This window comes from Zeugodacus cucurbitae, chromosome 3 (genome assembly GCF_028554725.1).
Source record: "Zeugodacus cucurbitae isolate PBARC_wt_2022May chromosome 3, idZeuCucr1.2, whole genome shotgun sequence".
Classification (NCBI taxonomy): domain Eukaryota; kingdom Metazoa; phylum Arthropoda; class Insecta; order Diptera; family Tephritidae; genus Zeugodacus; species Zeugodacus cucurbitae.
In genome coordinates this window covers 78,730,836-78,749,068 of record NC_071668.1, presented here as the reverse complement: position 1 = coordinate 78,749,068, position 18,233 = coordinate 78,730,836, and the positions used below count along the sequence as shown (strand labels likewise).

The following is an 18,233-nucleotide window of genomic DNA, read 5'->3' as shown; positions in this document are numbered from 1 at the left end:
GGAGGAGATAAGCGAAAAGCTATGAGAAAATACGAAATGAATACGTATTCGTTCAATTATTGTCATCAAATTGATATAAATAATATAACATTCAAAATATAAGCCATTTTTTGGTTTGGTTCAGTTATCTGAAAAAAATCTTAATTTATCAGGTATAAATGATATTTTGACCCTGAGCAACGAGATCACTCGTACTATAACTACTATAGCCAGTTTTGGGTTTTTTTAAATCTCCTCGTACCTGGAATATGGTATTTTTGTTTTCAGTTAACTATGAAGATTCCACATGTTTAAAAAAATCTTTAGAAAATACAAAATGCATTTACTCATTTAACATTAATTTAATTATGGCAGGTAATAGGCCTTAAGAATAATACATGTCTCAGGTAAACATTTATTATTCTCTAAAATATCACTTCGAGCGTTGATATGTACATATATACTTGATATACTGATATGTATATACTTAAATTGAAAATTTTATAAAACAGAAAAAATATGTTTGGCTATGGAAATGAAGTTTCTTCAATGCATTTAATTTATAAAAATGTTAACTAATGTCTTACAAGAAGTTATTTTTTAATCAAATTTATAATAAAATATCCAGAATATATTTTACTATATAATCCTTTCAGAATATGCAAATTCACTTACATAGATGAATATTAGCTGATGTAAAAAATGTTTTTGTGTTGTAATCGAATTGTATTATAATCTTTGCAAAATGTTGCGAGAGAATAATTAACATATGAGTGTCAATATATGTAGTTTTGTTTACGTTTATATTCCGAAGTTTAGCTATTGATTATTATTATGACAGACAGTAACGGTCAAGCTACACCAGATGACTTTTTAAGGATGGTAACAATTGTAATTACTGTACGCTCTCAATTACATGAACTTGTGGAATAATTAATATTATATTACATACATATGATTAATAATACTTACTGTACGATCTCATAAAGCTCTCAATCAATGTGTTTAATAATATTTTAAGAATTTCGGAAGATTAGATTTTTCTTACCTGAAAAGAGGGAATAAAAATATTTAAAAATGTAAATATTAAAAAAAATAATAATATATATATATATATATGTTACTCCTAAGTATATCGATCAAGAATTAAACCAGTAAATAAGAATTATTTACTACTAATATTTTTCGCAACACACTCCTGTGATCTCCCTTACCAGCCTCCATCAAAGAGTGTTTGTTGATTTGAATTCCCATTAAATACTAATTTACTGATGCATCCGCATTTCAACTATACTCCTCGTCCTGATCACTTTGGTATATAGCCCTATAATTAACTCATTTAGTTTTAGGACTTACAAACAATCGTTAGGTGAATAAAGCTATTATACTTTGTGCAACATGTTTCGAGAGTATAAAACGTTAGTAGAATTAATATGCGAAGCATTAAGAAATGCAACAATTGTCGATTGAAACAATTTATTACGCAATTAAGAAATGAGAAAGTTAAAATTATTTGAATTGCAGCATAGTCCGCGATCCCTAATCAAAAGGGTGTATAAATGATTACTTAAAAACTGGACTATATTTTGAGAGTTTTGTATAAGTTTATTAGAAAAATTCAAATGAAATCATTATTAGCTAAATGATTACCCCATTTTCTTATCATAATAAGTAGGTAAACACGATTTTTATATTGTACAAGTTTATTTCGAGATTGCATAAAGATCAGTTGGGATTCACTGTCAATCGATGACATTCAGCTACTTCAACTGCTATGACAATCAAACAAACCATTATATGCAGCAAATTTCATGAATAAAACCATGGATATTGCATCGGACGCGTCATATGACAATGAAAGCTGCAACTACAGTAAAACGATTAACAAAAGAGCTTTAGCGAAATACCTTTGCTTTTCTACGTAGTAATCGATACGAGGTACGCGATGCACGATAGGGACCACTGATTGCGGCACGTCTGACCCACACTAACAATGAAGTTATAAAGCAAAGCTAAAAACATTGATTCTATTGAATATTGGCCTTTTTGCTGTGCAAATTGTTTTCTGGTCGATCAAATTTCTAGTTTTAATCAAAGAAGTATTTCCCTCGCCTTGAAGTAGTTACATATATATAGTTACAACTACATAAGTATATGTATGCAATTTGGAATTTCAAAGAAGTTCATTGATGTCAAAGTTTTGTTAAAATTTGATTGGTGTTGATTTTCGAAACATTGATATTATAAAACTGACCTCAAGATATAACTCATTATTTCTTACAGTACATTATAAATTAAACGAATCAAAACTTGCAATTAGGCATTACCAATTATACTATATATTTGATAAAACTAAAAAAAAATAAAGTGGTGCGTTTCTATTTCGTATTATACCTCTGATCCTTATTTTTAAACATTATTTATTTAATAAATTAAACCTTCCGGAAAGAGTCAAATAATAAGATTTGTTTAAATCACTGTCATATATTCAAATATAGTAAAACGGGGATTTATTTTGGGAAATTTCATGAACAAATCTTGCTTCACAAATCAATAACTTCAGATATAATCAAATCGCTTCATACATACATACATAAATTTCTCTATCAATATGTTTCAGCGTATATATTTGATTTTGCGTCAGTTATACATACATATACATATAAAATAAGCAATATCTTTCGTCGACTCACATCCCACAACTAAAGAACAAACAACATCTAATACTTATTTTGTGTATTTCGGGTACACATTAAATGGATCTCGAAGTAATTGCGATGAAACTTGAGCGGATCATTATAAAGAAATATGCAATATAGAAAAAAGGCAAAATAAAAAATTCAAAAATTTGCAACTATTTACAAGTTTTAATGGCAGCGCAAAAGCATCAGAAAGAAAAGGACAGCTGACATTTGCAATTGTCGTTATTCCCATCACGTGCCACTTTTCAAAACATAAGAGAATCATAGTAACTAATGTACAAACATATATGTAAATAACAGTAGTTACATATTATGTATATGTACATAGCAAATAATACTTAGTTTGTTTTTAAAATGGATAAATTAGTTCTAAAACTGTTAAAACCTTTCAGTATTATTTCTATGTATAATATTTGTGTTCGAGTAGTTTAAATAATTTGTTTTTAATATTTTTTCCGACTTCCGACATCCGACTTAACAAATTTTAATCGTAAAGGTGTAACCAAAACTGAAAGCAGACACACAAAACACGAAGGAAATTTTCTTACTATAAAATGACTACTGGTCATGAGCCTGCAATATTGCTATGTCCTGCAATGGCAAGTGATTTTACAAAACAAATTATTCAAATTCATATTTAAATATTTTTTTTTTACAAAGACATGTGAAGGCTATGAAATCAAACAAGAAACAAACCAATATTTTCAGATAAACATAATCGTAATGGAATAATGCAAATACTTTTGGTTAGTGTTAATCAGAAAAATGTTATGGTCATACCAAAACATTCCATTCATGAAATTTGTCATTTGATTCGTAATTCTGTTGTAATTTCCCTATAAGATTTTTCTCAGCCCACTGCAAGATGACATTCCACAGTTTATCTCATATATGTTCTTATTTACACCGAACAAATTCCAACAACTTTGGAAAAGAAAATTGGTCTTTGTCTGACAAAAAAGGGGAAAATAATCAATACTTCGCGAAGTAAATAAATGCTTAAATGTTGAAATGTGATAATTTTAACGGATAATTTTAACTTCTACTTTCTTGGTTGGATAGAAATATTTTGGACAAATAAAAGCAGTGTTTAATAAATTCCCAATGTGTTTTTGACTATTTCAATAATGCTTGAATCGGAATTAAAATAAAAGTTTTAGAGATAAGTTTACGTTATGTGCGAAATATATTTTGTTTTACTGGCAAAGTTATATAAATACACCATTAAAAAAACGTTCCGGTTATCTATGAAATGGTGATAAGCTTATCGTTGTGTTCATTCGATTAGTAATAGTTTGAATATATGAATGTATAAATTTGTGTTCTGAAAGCTTTTCACCTGGAAATTTTATTTTTTTAACCAAACTATGCATACTTATTAATGTAAACAATTTTTCTTAAATTATTAACTGGCTATTAAAAACAAAAAATCGATGACATTGAGATGCACTTTAATTTCAAACAAACTTTTATTTTTGTATTTTTCATTCATTCTGTTTGTTAATGTTAACACATTCCTGTGTCTCTTAATTACTGTGCTCTTTTTAAAGCAAAAAAATATTATACAAGGAACAAATTTAATTATTCTTCATTTGATTAGAAAATTTTTTATTTTTGTGTTTTTTAATCCAGATAATTATTACTGTACTTTCGTCCGTATATAAACAATCGAAAGTAAATTTATTTTGTGTTATTAATTTTAGTTTTTCAAATATTTTATAAAATACATGCATACAAATATATTTGCGGGTACAATATTTTTTCCAGGTATTAATTAGATATTTGTATAGAAACAAAAAGAAAGCAAATTATGATTCAATAGTCTTTCCACAATCCTCAAACGTTTGGAATTCGTATGCCTTATAATAACAAATTCTCAGGCAAAATTCATAGCCAGTTTCAAATATGCAAAATACAAATTTTGTACCAAAACATCGCATATTATTAGCCCCAATCTTAAAAAAGAAAACAAACAATGTAAAATTATTTAATTACTAACGGCATGACATGACATATATATGCAGAAATTAAGAGAACCCTTTTCCCGTGGAAAAATATCGTTTATCATTGAGAAATTATAATACCAGAGTGACCCTTGCGCAACTTCGATCTGGATATTGTAGCAGGATAAACTCCCACTTATCCAGACTGAACCCCGACATACAAAATACATGTATTGCATGCAATGAATCCTCGCACGACACTAACCACCTTTTTGAATGCCCAACGAACCCTACTCATCTAACACCCCTTTCCCTTTGGTCCAACCCTGTAAAAACAGCACGTTTCCTAGGCCTCTCGTTAGTTCACCTCGACGACAACTAGATTTATGCTTTCCTTTCCGGCAGGGATAGATAACCGTTACTACAACAACAACAGCAGCCCCACATTAAGTGTTAAGCTTGATTTTGGAACGATTTTAATTTTCTAGATAATTGCAAAAAACCAACGGGACAAAAAATGGAAGTCGTTTTTACATACAACGATTCAAACGCCGATTTCAGCGAATTGTGAGCCAATATTCAAATGTTTTTGATTGTAGAATATTGTGCATGGATGCCTTTAAAATTGGTATGAATTTCTCCCAAAAATAATTTATAGTTTCTTTAATTAAATATTAACCAAATTCGCACGGGACATGTCGCACAGGACATTTTTTATCATAATATTTATGTTGATTATGTTGTTATAATACGGAATTATTTACAACCGAGGCCAATAAAATCGTTTAAAAAGTAGTAAATGTAAAGTATGTATATTTTTAAATAACAAGCGACGTCTCCTTGCAAGAAATTCCATTCTAAGGAAGAGCATTTTAATTATTTTAATTTATTTAAAATCAACCAGGCTTGATAATATAAATTTATTTTTAAACTGAGAACAGTTATCATCATAAATATTTTAGAAAAACAATATGGTATGCGTTAGCTTATCACTTATAACAACAAACGATTTTGTCCTGACAACCTTGTTAAAATGAGCACTCTTATTTTGATTTGGAAGCCATAATCTATTTGAATAGCTAGTTCAGTGGAATTTAAAGTGCGATTTTTGCTCTGTAAATAAATAATGTAATAATAAAAAATAATTTGCAATATTTAAATTCCACACCTACGATGTCGCACGTGACCATTTTGAAGTAGTTACCAGAATCACAATATTTTGCTCTTTGTACCCTTATAAATGTTACACATGTTTCATTAACAATTTTGACTACAAAAGAAATGCAGTAGAAAAATCGAAATGAGAAAAGTAGTTTCTGTGCGACTTGGATCTCGTATATCTCGTAAATGGTTATGAATAAATTTCAAATTAATTTAATATAAAGATATTTAAATATTTTCCTAAGATAATATGCAAAAACTTTGTAATTCTAATAATATTTAATATTTTGTCTGTGATGGACCTTCTGGCGGAAATACCCATATGTTGAAAACTGTGTACTGTAATATATTAAATACCTACCTAACTAGGTTCAGGCATTGATAGAAAATAGTATGAGATATGCCTGTGATCTGTGGTGTGCTTTCCCATTTGCAAGCTTGAAAAACCTACAAAGTTATGTCACCCCGGCATGATACCAATTAATTGGCTCTTTGATTCTAAGAAAATTTCTGTCCAAAATTACAATCTAACATATATTGAAATTTTTAAATACAAAACGACAATATAATGACTCGAAAATGTTTAAATAACGAGTAGGTCAAAATGTTCAAACTCAGACATCTTAATGTGCTAAAACAATGTAAATGTACTTTAATTAATGTAACTTTTTGGTAAAGTAATTCAGTGCCAATACAGGTAAATATGTCACTGATACACGTTGTCATTATACATATATTTCTAATATCTACATGTGTGACGGAAGCTCACATAGTTTTTAGTAATAATATTTAATAACATACATAATTTATGGAATTAAACATTTAAACTTACCGTGATTTTGGATTTTTTTTCATATCCATTTCATTGGGTTTAGTAAGCTCTTTACTAAATCGCACATACCAAACTAAGGCATGCTTGTTTTAATTTATGTATATTTTATCTTAAGTTTACAGTTTTTATATTTTCTGTTTAATGCTGCTACTACTGGTGTTGGATTTAATGTTGATTAAACTTTTTACAAATAATTTAACACTTTCCCGACATCAGCAAGTTATGGTTTCTATTTTAGTAGCATACATAATTATTTTAGTAACTTGTACTTGTCTGATCGTATAAAAGTCAAACCCAAAAGTTCTATGATTAAGAAAAAATAAGATTGGATCTAAATGATAATATTGATGAAAGCAGTGACTTGTATAGATATGGAACAGTACTGTTCATAACTCAGAGAGCCGGGTGTACGTAACCGGAACGGAGCGGTATATTTAACCGAACTAGGACTGCCAACATGGCTACAACAACAATAACAAATGTTACTGCATAAATATGTATTTAAATTATGCTAATTAAATTGAGAACTAAAAAATTACTTAAAGAGGGAGAAAATAATACAATTATATGAAAACTATTTGGATATTGGTGGTTCAGTTCAGATTAGAAGTGTTATTCATCATTGCTGTTTTAGTTATGTTTCAAACAAATGGCTCCAGAGGTGATTTCATGGGAAATCAATCAACATATGTATGTATATGTATGTATGCTTTATTAGTCTCATGTGTGTTTATTATGGTACGTAAGTAGCGGTATTGTGTGAAAAAACAATTATAATACAATTGTAATACTAAATCAAGCAGATTTTTTCAAAATCAAGAAGTTAACGATGCGATGGCAATAATTTTTAACAACATAATATAATATATGAAATTTGAGAAATTCAACATTTGAAATTTTAACATTTTCCGTTTTTTGAGCATTTATATTATTTTTATTCAATTTTTTTATTATCGTATTCTTTTTATATAATTTACAACTGTATTATCCATGGATATATAAATACATAGGTATGAGTCTTAGTACCATTTGTTTATTGCTTATGTGTTATTTAAAATTATCTGCTTCATACATCTGTTTGTCAGTCTGTTTTTTTTTTTTTAATTCATTGCGTTCGTGCACGTTCGGTAGCATCTACAATTACGACGAGTATTATCATTCTCTCGGCGCGCAAACGGCAATATCGTGAATTGTATTATTTATTCTTTCAATATGTGTTGACGAATTAGTTGTTGCTATTATGGGTATATGAGAAGTAGAACCGGTGGATAAAAAATTAGGTTTAACGATTGTGAGGCCAACATTTAATTTTTATTAAAATTTCACCTAGCAGATTTTTTACTGTTTGAATGTCGGAATAAATATTTCAGTTGTCTGTCGAGAAATAGGGTTTCTTTGGGTTTATTGCGCAGTTTTTCGGGATTTCCACAACCTTGCTTGGCTTTATCAAATCATGTTTTACCATTCCTACTCCAATCAAATCAAACTTTCTTTCTCCCTCCGATCGCAAAACTTTTATCTTAACACATACGGTATATTTTTATATTCAATTTGGTTCTCTAGTACTGATGCCATGTGTATCACAATACACTTTTTAATACAATAGAAATATAAAAGTTTTGGACATTTATACTTTCTTTTTTATTGACTGTTTAAAACTTGCTCACAAAAATGTACACACTTACATATAACTTAAAGACGATCAATCACTTTAGTCATATATTATCATATATATTAAAAACACTTCATTCGCAATTTTTTATAAACAACAATTCAATTTTAAAAAGTGAAGAAAAAAATTGTACCACTTATTGTAGACTGATGGCTTTTATTTTGCAATAATTTTGTCTCTACTTATTCAATGTCTTCGCACACACACCAACAAATTTTCTTCGATTTCGTCGTTACATCTTTTCATACTAATTTTATTTTTTCTCACCGTTTTTCCACCATTCTTACAATGCTCTTAACACATTTTATATTTTAAATGAGCATGTATTTGTAATATTTTCACTTTATCACTCGGCAATTGCCAACAATTTTCTTTTTATTAATAGATTTTCATTGATCTCATTGCTTTACACTTTTATCCACTTTTCTCTTCATTCCGGTTTCTGTATATATTTTATGAGAACTATTTAATATTTTTTGTCAACAATATTTTTGAAATTCGGCAGACAAAAGATTAGCAACTACTTCACACGGCTGAAGTATATCGGGAATTTCTTCTACGTCTTGATTTATCTTTATCCCTTCTCACACTTTGTTTCTTTTCCTTTCCTATTGTCATTTATTATATTTTATACTTTTAAAGGTTACTATATTTGTCTCTTTCATTTTTGCAGTTTGTTATTTTCCCCCCAAGTAAAACTTTCAATTCAACAGAGTTCAGAGATTCAACAAAAATATATGCATTAATCTGTATAGGAATTTTATAAGATTTTACGCATTTTATAAAAGCTCACTCAAATGATTTGATGTAATAGTAATTATATATCCAAAATTGTCGAATTGTAAATTTAATATTTATGTCGGCAAGCAGTTTATAGGTATTTTATAATTCCATCTAATAGCAGCATTATCGCGTTACATTCAAGAATGTAAATCCATCGATTTTTGAACTACTGTCATATTACATGACATTTATAATAGTTTATTTTGACAGACGTCTTATCGTGATTGAATACGTTTTCAAAACATATAAATAAAAGTGGAAATGTCAAATCGTTGACAGCTGAATTGTTAATATCTTTATTAAATGTCTAAATTTTACGACCTCGAACCAACCTCGAATTTTTTATTATTCGAACGAACGAACGAAATAACTATATGTTTTGTCTAATAGCTTCTATTTCTTCGCACACATTTTGAATAGGTAAACTATTTGTACATATGACACATTTAGCGAGTGAAATTTTGCAGAAGGAAATATGCAAGTAGTAAAAAACACAATTAAGAAAGCTATATAGAATGAATAAACGCTGATGAAATGTAGGTAAAAAGTAATGATCATGGAAAATATACGGCGTAATGAACTTACATTGGCATTTGGCCTGATAGCTCCACTTGCCTTTCTTTAAATCCACATCTATTCCAATCGTATTGAACAATTGTGACCCGGTCAAATATATTATTCGAATAAATTTTTGATGAAATTAATCACACACCCACAGTTAACACAATATTTGAGGCACCCAATCGAACAAGATTGTCAGAAAAAAGTACTGATAATTTATTGGCAGCTACAATTGCAAATTTGTTGTTGCTTTTCGCATCACAATACACAGACTGGTTACCCATTGAATTTCATTAACTTATTGGTATAATTTACACTTTTTAGATTTAAATGGTAAGGTTTTTTGCATTTTGTTTTTGAAAATAGCAATTAAATCAATTAACAATATTCGTTCGCGAATGTGAAGTATGTACCTACGACTGGCTGATTACTTTGTCACAATGGTGTTGCTTTTCTTTACTGTCCTCAGCAACATGCACTGGCAGACGACATATTCATATTTAGGTTTTAAACAACGCACATGTCAATTTTAGTTGCTTATATGTTGTTGGAGTTACTGCATTTCAATACAGCTTTTTGTTTTTAATTGGAAAATATCACCGTTTTTATTTCAAAAGAAAAATAATGTCAAATTTGGAAAATTAAAATCAAAGTTCGCCATTTTCTGGTTTTTAGTAATCGCTTTTGAACTGGTTTTCGTTCGTTGCTCGATATATTTGCTGTCAAAGAAAACTCGTTAGTTTACCCACTCGTCGCAATGAATTAGGGTATTCAACAATTATATTTTATTGAAAACGTTTATTTGATGCAAGGAAAATACTTTGACCTTATTAGTACTATCTGGATGATCATTACTAATATATGTCGATTCTTATTTCACATACAACGTTCTACTCCAAATACTGGTTTATTCCATTTTATCGTTATAGAGTCACTAACTACCTATTCGTTCAAATCGTTTCTATAATCTAAATGTCACTTTTTCCTTATATGTATTGTTTTTGTTTTCTGTTCTTTGTCAAATCGATTGCTCATTACCTACTTATGTCATATACATATGTACATATTAACTACCATCAGAATTTAAAAAAATAAACAGTTCTTTAATTAAATAAAATATCAAGTAGGAACCAAGTCCTTTAAACAGAGTTTAATAAGCATTATTAGGAAAAATGTTGCTCATCTAGGGAAAATCAAACAAGGTTTCCGCAGCAAATAAGTATGTAAGTTAGTTACAATTTATTCTTTTCCAAAGATCTTGAGCCATTTGTATGAAAGTCATTAAACTGTTTAACATTCTGATTTATACATGTCTGTTTACCAGAGCTGCTGCTTTCGCTTGTAATAACAGTTCCAATTTTTGTAATTAGTTGTGGAGAAAACCAAGGATTGTTGAATACTAGGTTTTCGATTTTCAATAGGAGTTCACTCCATATGTTGCTTTAGACAAATAATTTTAGTTAGGTTTCCATAACATGCTCATTTTTTAATAGTTTTTCATTGGGCAATTGTAAGGAAGAAATTATTGGTCATATTTTGTAATTATTTTTTGGTTAGATATAAAGTTATACCATCCAAAATGTACAAGAATCAGAAACATATGATTCGGAAAATAAATGAAAATATGATGGATAAATTCAAGTTAGTTATATAGTATATTTTTACCGTCGAAAAGCACATAAAAGTTTGAATATAAAAAAAAAGCTTTTTGAGTTTGTTAGTTGGTAGTTTTGTGTCATTATTTTATGAAATTAAATTATTAGCAATAAAATTTGAAAAATTATTCAGTTATATTTAGAGAAGTTATAATTTTTAGCATAAAATTTTGTTACGAATCTTTTGGACAAGAACCCTTTAGCAAAATAATAAAAATAAAAACGTACTATTATTTCTAACTATAGATAAAACAAACTACAATTTATATAATTATCATGTTTTTAACTTGTAAGACACTCCTTTTGTTGTTTATATTAAGGCGCACGCCATAAATAAGAGAAGTTTAGTCAAACGTATGGGAAAGATTGAAACATAAAGTGGAATTGTGTATATTTGATTTTGCGGGAATTGTATTTTAAGGCAGCCTCTTGCAGAACCGTAAAATAATTAGTCCATTATTTTTGTACTTTCTTAATATTCATTATCGACTGTTATTCACACAATTATTTTACACAAATTATTTTGTTTATATAATTGTTTGTCCTTTTTATTTATTTATATATATAAAAACAAATATATAAATGATTTGCAAAATGCGCCATGCGATATTAATTTGGATATTTTTAAATTTTTGTATGCGCACGTTTACACATTCGTTACTACATTTTCGACCTCTCTGTTATCTCCATTAAATAATTGCCATTGTTATTTATTATCCTCTTCTTAAACCTTATCATAAATTGTATATATACATATATATTAATATATGTCAAACACGTGTATTAATTGTACACAGATTGCGTCTTCCATTTTTTAGTATCATTGTTTTGAAACATCTGAATGCACTTTTATCAGTCGTCAGTCAGTATTGATTTCAATTTAATTGGTATTTCTGGTCTATATAGTGACTGCCTTTACTGTTGTGGTAGGCCTCATATCAATTGTTTCCTATTTATGTTTTATATGTGGTTCATAAAATATATACTCTGATTTCTTATTTTTTTGTTTTGGAGATATTGCTGCTGACCTTTCTTGCCGTTATTGATAATTACTTTCGAAATAACCTAACTTCGAAAATGCGAAGATGCATAACAGTAAATTAATTTCCTAATAATTATTATGTTATAAATGGGCATATTGGAAATTTTCATTTACAACGTATTACAAATAAAAGGAACAAATGCTTTGAATTAGTGCATTTTAGTGATTCCCTTATGTAGTTGTTGTTTTTTATGGGTGCGTGTATGTGTCATATAATTTGAACACACATATTAGATATTCATTTAAAATGTTGCTGTATTAACTAAATGTTAAAATCTGGATCTTACAAATACGGCACTCGAATCGTGTTCACTATAACCAAGACGTTTTGTGTGCTTAAAAACTTCATTTGTAATTGCAGTCACAGGCATCGATTGGTCCAAATTCTCCGCCATACTCAGCACAAGGCGTAAATCTTTTTGCATGTGACTCAGTGGCTGCTGGGGGTTGAAGTCTCCTTTGGCCATTTCTAGGAACATATGAAACGGGATTGTCAAACTTATGTAATGAACTATTATATGTAAATCAATAACTTGCCTTTGCCTTTGGCTAATAATAATTGCGATTTCATTGATGTCAATTCAAATATGTCAATGATGTCCTTTAATGAAATTGAGAAACGATCAGCTGCAATTAATTAAAAATGTGACAATTAATCAACACATACGTTTACATTTATTTATATTTAGAACATACCCAATGCTAAAGCTTCAGCTAATCCAACCAAACTGACGCCGACTATCGTTTGTAGTATCAAATTTACTTTGCAAGCATTCCCAACTTCTGCTAAATTGGGGTAAGGCATTTTTAAAACATATGAATAAAGATAATATTGCACATTAAAATAAAACCAAGTGCGATAAATTAAACTACAGTATAAATACTAAGGACCATTGTAATTTGAAAACAAAATTGTCGTATTTTCTTATTAAAAGGCTACCGCTATATGTAATTACATAAAAAATATGTATAAAGTATACACAACTTACCGCCCAAGAAGAATGTATTTTTGGCAATAGTTTTGAAGCAGGAATGACAGTCCTCGAAGACTGAACGGTCCCCACCCGCTAAAATTATTAGCATACCATCTTCGGCTTCTTGTCGTGTGCCGTGGATCTAAAAAAGATAAAGAAATACAATTATTTAATAAAGTGCAAATATAGAACTTTATTTAAACTTACTTGCACTTCCAAATAACGCCCGCCTGCTGATTGTATTCCTTCAGCGATGTCTTGCGAAGTTTCTGGATCTATTGTCGACATTTCAACATAGGCCTTTCCGTTCATTTCTTTTACGCCCAATACACCACAATTGCCAAATACCAACTACAATATAATTTATATTATGCTTAATTAACTTGACATATTTGCCAATAAATAAGTTGTAAGTTACCAAAACTTTGTAATTATTTTGCAATAACTACATACTTTGAATTACTTACGTCTTTTGATGCCTTTGGATCGGAAACACAACAGAATATTACATCTGAAGCTTCAACTACATCCATAGGTGTGCCTTTGACATCAGCGCCAGCTTCAGCGAACGGTGTACACTGAAAATTTGTGATATAATGTAACAAGTTATTATGTACTTTATAGAAATGAGAATGATGCAAAAACGCAACATTTTGATTGTAGTTGGTCACGAAAAAAAATTAAAATATTCGAAAGCTATAAAATAATACACACATTTAGACAAATTGGTAAATCAACATGCATTGACATTTCACGTTAGATTTTCGAATGGTTTTCATATTTATAGCGCTTCAAGAGTATACCGACGCTCCCCTTACGCCCATCGTGTATCAAGTATCAGCACAATATTTTAATTTTTACTCAAATTATTGCAGGACGAATAGGGACACATAATTTTCAGGCTATGCATTGCACAACATATACAACACTCAATTATTCACAACGTCGAAATTTCAAGAGTAAAAATAAATAATTACATCGATCATGTTACATCATTTTGGCGGTAACATATTTTTAAAATTATTTTTTTCCACAGACTGTACGTAAAAAGTAAGCCATAATAAGAAATGAGTTCTTAATATCGGGTCAGATTAAAAAAACTAATGTTTGTTAAATCTAATAAAGTGAATAAGCAACTTTTTACTTTCAAATGTTATAGGTTAGCGTTTCAATATTTATGTATGCACAATCAACTCGACCAAACGTCATTTCACTTACCTTTGACATTGTGCGATTCCATACAACCACTTTGTGGCCGGTGCATAGCAAATCTTTTACAATGGTTGAGCCCATAATCCCCAGACCTAGGAAACCAAATGTCAGTTGAGATGGTGTTATGTCCCGTTCTGCAAGTGTTTGGGAACGCGCATTCATATCAATTGCTTGCGCTTCCGGACGTGATACTACCGGACGATCAAGTAGAGCGATTGAGTTGACATTGCGCCGTGATGTGCTGCCAATGTGAGCCAAAGCGTCGGCATTGATTTTACGTCGAGAAGGTGGTGTTGTCGTCGACTTTCGATTAATATAATCATTAAGGTCTTCAAGTGCACCAACTGAAGAATTTCTTTTACGCTTTGAGCTGCTATTTGCAGTTTGTGACGAGCGACGTCGTTTTGTTGATGACTTAGGGGCAGTTCCACTAACAGATGATTTTGCTTTGACTGCAGCTACGGCGCTCGCTTTGGCTTTTGGCGTACGCTTCACAGGGGTTTTGTAAGATGGTTGTACATCATCCAAATCAACCGCAACATCACCGGTTATGGTCTCTACACCATTATCCGCGTCATCTATACCACGAATGTCATTTGTTGTATCATCATCCGTCAACCCGTCGCGAATCTTATCGAAGTCTGCTTCAGTGGAATGATTACTGATCGTGTTTTTGCTGACCTCTGCATCAACCTCTGTGGGATCTTCAATATACGTGTTAATATCGGACATTGCATGACGGAACGAATTTGGTTTATTAACTTTTGCTAATTCAGCTTTCCAAGGCCCTTCGAACGGTTTTATATTATTAGTTTCTATCCAAGCGCTAAGGTTTGGAATATTTAAAAAAAATTAAAGTTTACATTAAAATTTATATTGTGCATGCGATAGTGTTTTAAGTTAATCATAAGTATTTAAGTAAATATAACTTACAAATTTCGTGTTCCAAAGAAAAACACACTTTTTGTGTTAGCTTTGCGCGGTTGATTCAAGAGATCGATAGAGGGCTCAACAATCTAAAAAATATATATCGAAGTAAGTAAATAAAGTTCATAAATGTACAATATATTGAATAAAGTGTATATACCCAAATATTTTATATTAATAATAATATATATATTATATAATAATGTACATTAAAATTTGTTTATTTATTTTTTTCTTTCCAAAGTTTGTTTAATTATTTTTTATATTATGTGGGGCAATTTTTCTTGATTATGTACCGTTTTGTGAATAACAAATAAGTTAACTTTAGTATATTTCTTTTGGAAAACATTTTTAAAATTTTATATTTAAGGTATTGTCGCTGTTGACAACCTCAGCAGTCGTAACGCAAACGGCAGTATAGACATAACAAACTATATGTATTTGGAACATATGCCACATACAATGTAATGCAAATAAAGCGAAGAAAAAGAAGCCACATAGTGTGGCAAGGCAAAAGTACAGTCAAAATAAAACTTTATAATTTTGTGATCTGTATATTTACTAATTGTACTTACCATTGCTGGCCATGGTGTGAAACCTTTCATCTTTGCCCTGAAATTTAAAAACAAAGACAAATATCTTAGCCCGTGAAATTAAATTTATATTAAACCAATTATAGTATAACATTCCAATAGATAAAAGAACTACCTATGGTATTGTAAAAAAAAACTATTGCGCGGGAAATTATTATTTACTTTGCCTAAAACTCAATAGAGAAAAGTGATAATAGTGGTTGAGAAGCAATTACACTAATATTTTAGAATGGGTGGAGGAAGACCGGATTAAACTACGACATCGTCGCAAACATCAGCCGTATATCTATAGATGCCAACGGAGCGCTAGAAGTAATATAAGCATCTGACGTTAAAATTGCTATGTTTAATCAATTCACTTTAAGTTATTTGCTAAAAACGTGGCTACGTTACATATAATTTTCAACAGAGTAGGCCACTTTAGCCACGAGTATTTATTTCCAATTGTTTCCCCCAAATTTCAATTGCATTTTTAGGTTATGTGCGCCATTTTTTCTGCCATTTGTCAAATAATACTTTGCTCCCGCTTGGAATTCTGTGAAAATGCTATTATTTGCTGTACTAAGAAACAATTTCTACTCACCAAATCAAGTCTTTCGGTTTGTAATTGTAAAATTCTGTTGAATCATTGCTGGGCAATGATAATTTCTTGGCTTTAGACATTTCAACGATATTATCGATTCTAAATTGGAAACTTATTTTGCCGCCGTTTCTCCAATTATTCTTTACTATGACAATGTATAGTAATCCACACGTAATATTTCCAATCTAAATAGTTATTATATGCACGATTAACGTGCTGGAAAACACACTAATCTTGTATGCGCGCCGCCAGAAGTAGAATTCACCAAAATATTTATATTTTGAGTTAAAATCACAAGGTTAAAATGTGACAAAAAATGTTAAAAATGAACGCAATCACGACGATGCGATTCACTATGGTCGGCCGTTGAATTTCGTTGCTTCTTTCTTTCTTTCTTTTTTGCCGTCAAATTTTGTGAAAACAAAAATGGCGTCGGACACAACAATTCAGCCGATTGCTGAATAGCTTACAGTATATGGCTCGAGTGACATTTTGCTATTACACAGAAGATGGTGTTTGACTTAACTAAATCTTAATCCTGTATTACTTTAACAGGGAGCATATAAATCAGAGAATAATTGAAAAAGGTTAGTTATATTTATAATAACATAATTTAATCTTTGTCGATACTTATTTAAATTTACAATAATTGTGGATTTACTATCATTTGGGAATCACAACATATATAAAGATGAATTAAAGAAACTTATTTTTGAACATATTAAAAAACTTGTGCTTTCAGTGGTACCTGTAAGCGGATTGGGAAGGAGCTTAACACATTCTACACGCGCCATTTTGAATACAGTACATAAAACATTCGAATATGATCCCCTCGGTCCCCTGAGTAACCGATAAAATGTATAATTGCATTAATTACCACAGAATATATTGTTTATATTTTGCAGAAAAAAAACGAAAATTTATTTTAGTAAGAAAGTTTAGTAAGTAATAAAAACTTTAAAGTATTCATATAACCCAACCAACAATTATATGTTTCTTGATATCAATTAATCAGCGTAGGCGGCGATTACTTGTGTGGTGATTATACTAACAGATGAAGATTCAATTTGCATTAGACTAATTAACTTATATATATATATTAAATAGCCCGTCCAATTGTTTTAACGGAACAAATCGCCAAAACGGATACGCCAATTTGAAAGATGCAATAAAATTAAAGACCGTTTAGGCTACCTGGGTTATTATCGCATTCCTTCTGTTCTTATTTTCTTTAAAGTTTGACAGTTGGAAAAAAGTGTTTTGTATGTTCGCGCGGCGGTTTAACATCGAGATTGGTAAAAATTTCTTTAATTATAAAAATATGCTTTTAATTACGTACATATATGTAAAATATGATATTTTGTGAAATGTGTAATTGATATTTATATATTTTGTTAAATAACTTATATTATTGCTTTGGTTTTACGGTTAAGTGCTGTTCGGGAGATCAATCTTTGCTCTTTACTATGTACATACATACAAATGTATGTGTTTTACGAAGAATATCGCTTGGTGAAGACAACAATTTCCAAATTTGATCATATTTCAAAGCATTTTAAGACGAATTTCAAAAATTCATCAATTTGTTTGATTAAAAAGGTAAATAAAATATCT

General features: G+C 29.9%; 3 protein-coding genes across 8 annotated transcripts in view; 1 reads left to right on the top strand and 2 right to left on the bottom strand.

Moving 5' to 3' along the window:
* LOC105211489 (AF4/FMR2 family member lilli) overlaps positions 1-10,183 on the bottom strand; it is a 29,975-nt gene extending 19,792 nt beyond the window's left edge. Inside the window, exons 1-2 of one of the 2 annotated variants that reach the window (XM_029039753.2) lie at positions 10,047-10,183; positions 952-1,027 (exon numbers count right to left, since the gene is read on the bottom strand). Coding sequence is in view for 1 of the 2 variants with exons in the window: in XM_011182922.3 (XP_011181224.2) it covers positions 6,618-6,646 (29 nt within the window). In the remaining variant the exon portion in view is untranslated. Of the gene's footprint in view, positions 1-951; positions 1,028-6,617; positions 6,758-10,046 lie in introns of those variants that run through there. The other variant, XM_011182922.3, reaches the window with a different exon arrangement.
* Positions 9,653-17,003, bottom strand: LOC105211488 (cytokine-like nuclear factor N-PAC). Of its 2 annotated transcripts, none has more exons than XM_011182920.3 (10): positions 16,620-17,002; positions 16,019-16,055; positions 15,450-15,532; positions 14,523-15,342; positions 13,772-13,882; positions 13,512-13,655; positions 13,320-13,446; positions 13,027-13,116; positions 12,868-12,957; positions 9,653-12,799 (listed from the first exon to the last, which is right to left on the bottom strand). In XM_011182920.3, the coding sequence occupies exons 1-10, from the start codon at positions 16,697-16,699 to the stop codon at positions 12,600-12,602; spliced, it is 1,782 nt and encodes a 593-aa protein (XP_011181222.1). In that variant the 5' UTR covers positions 16,700-17,002; the 3' UTR covers positions 9,653-12,599. The 2 variants fall into 2 exon arrangements, with proteins under 2 accessions (XP_011181222.1, XP_011181223.1); XM_011182921.3 differs by having other exon boundaries at positions 12,091-12,799; positions 13,027-13,113; positions 16,620-17,003.
* Positions 17,004-17,865: 862 nt separating this feature from the next.
* The window catches only part of LOC105211486 (uncharacterized), a 186,469-nt gene continuing 186,101 nt past the window's right edge, over positions 17,866-18,233 (top strand). For 3 of the 4 annotated variants that reach the window (XM_054228237.1, XM_054228232.1, XM_054228236.1), the window contains exon 1: positions 17,871-18,218. The gene's annotated coding sequence lies outside the window, so the exon portion shown is untranslated. Of the gene's footprint in view, positions 18,219-18,233 lie in introns of all 4 variants that reach the window. The other variant, XM_054228231.1, reaches the window with a different exon arrangement.

Bases quoted from the DNA above. Each gene is read 5' to 3' on its own strand.
- LOC105211488 (XM_011182920.3), bottom strand. From the start codon at position 16,699: ATGTCTAAAGCCAAGAAATTATCATTGCCCAGCAATGATTCAACAGAA. The intron at 15,533-16,018 runs GTAAGTACAATT...TATATTTTTTAG, and splicing joins TCACACCATGGCCAGCAATG to ATTGTTGAGCCCTCTATCGA. The intron at 12,800-12,867 runs GCAAGTTATTGA...ATATGTTCCTAG, and splicing joins ATTATTAGCCAAAGGCAAAG to AAATGGCCAAAGGAGACTTC.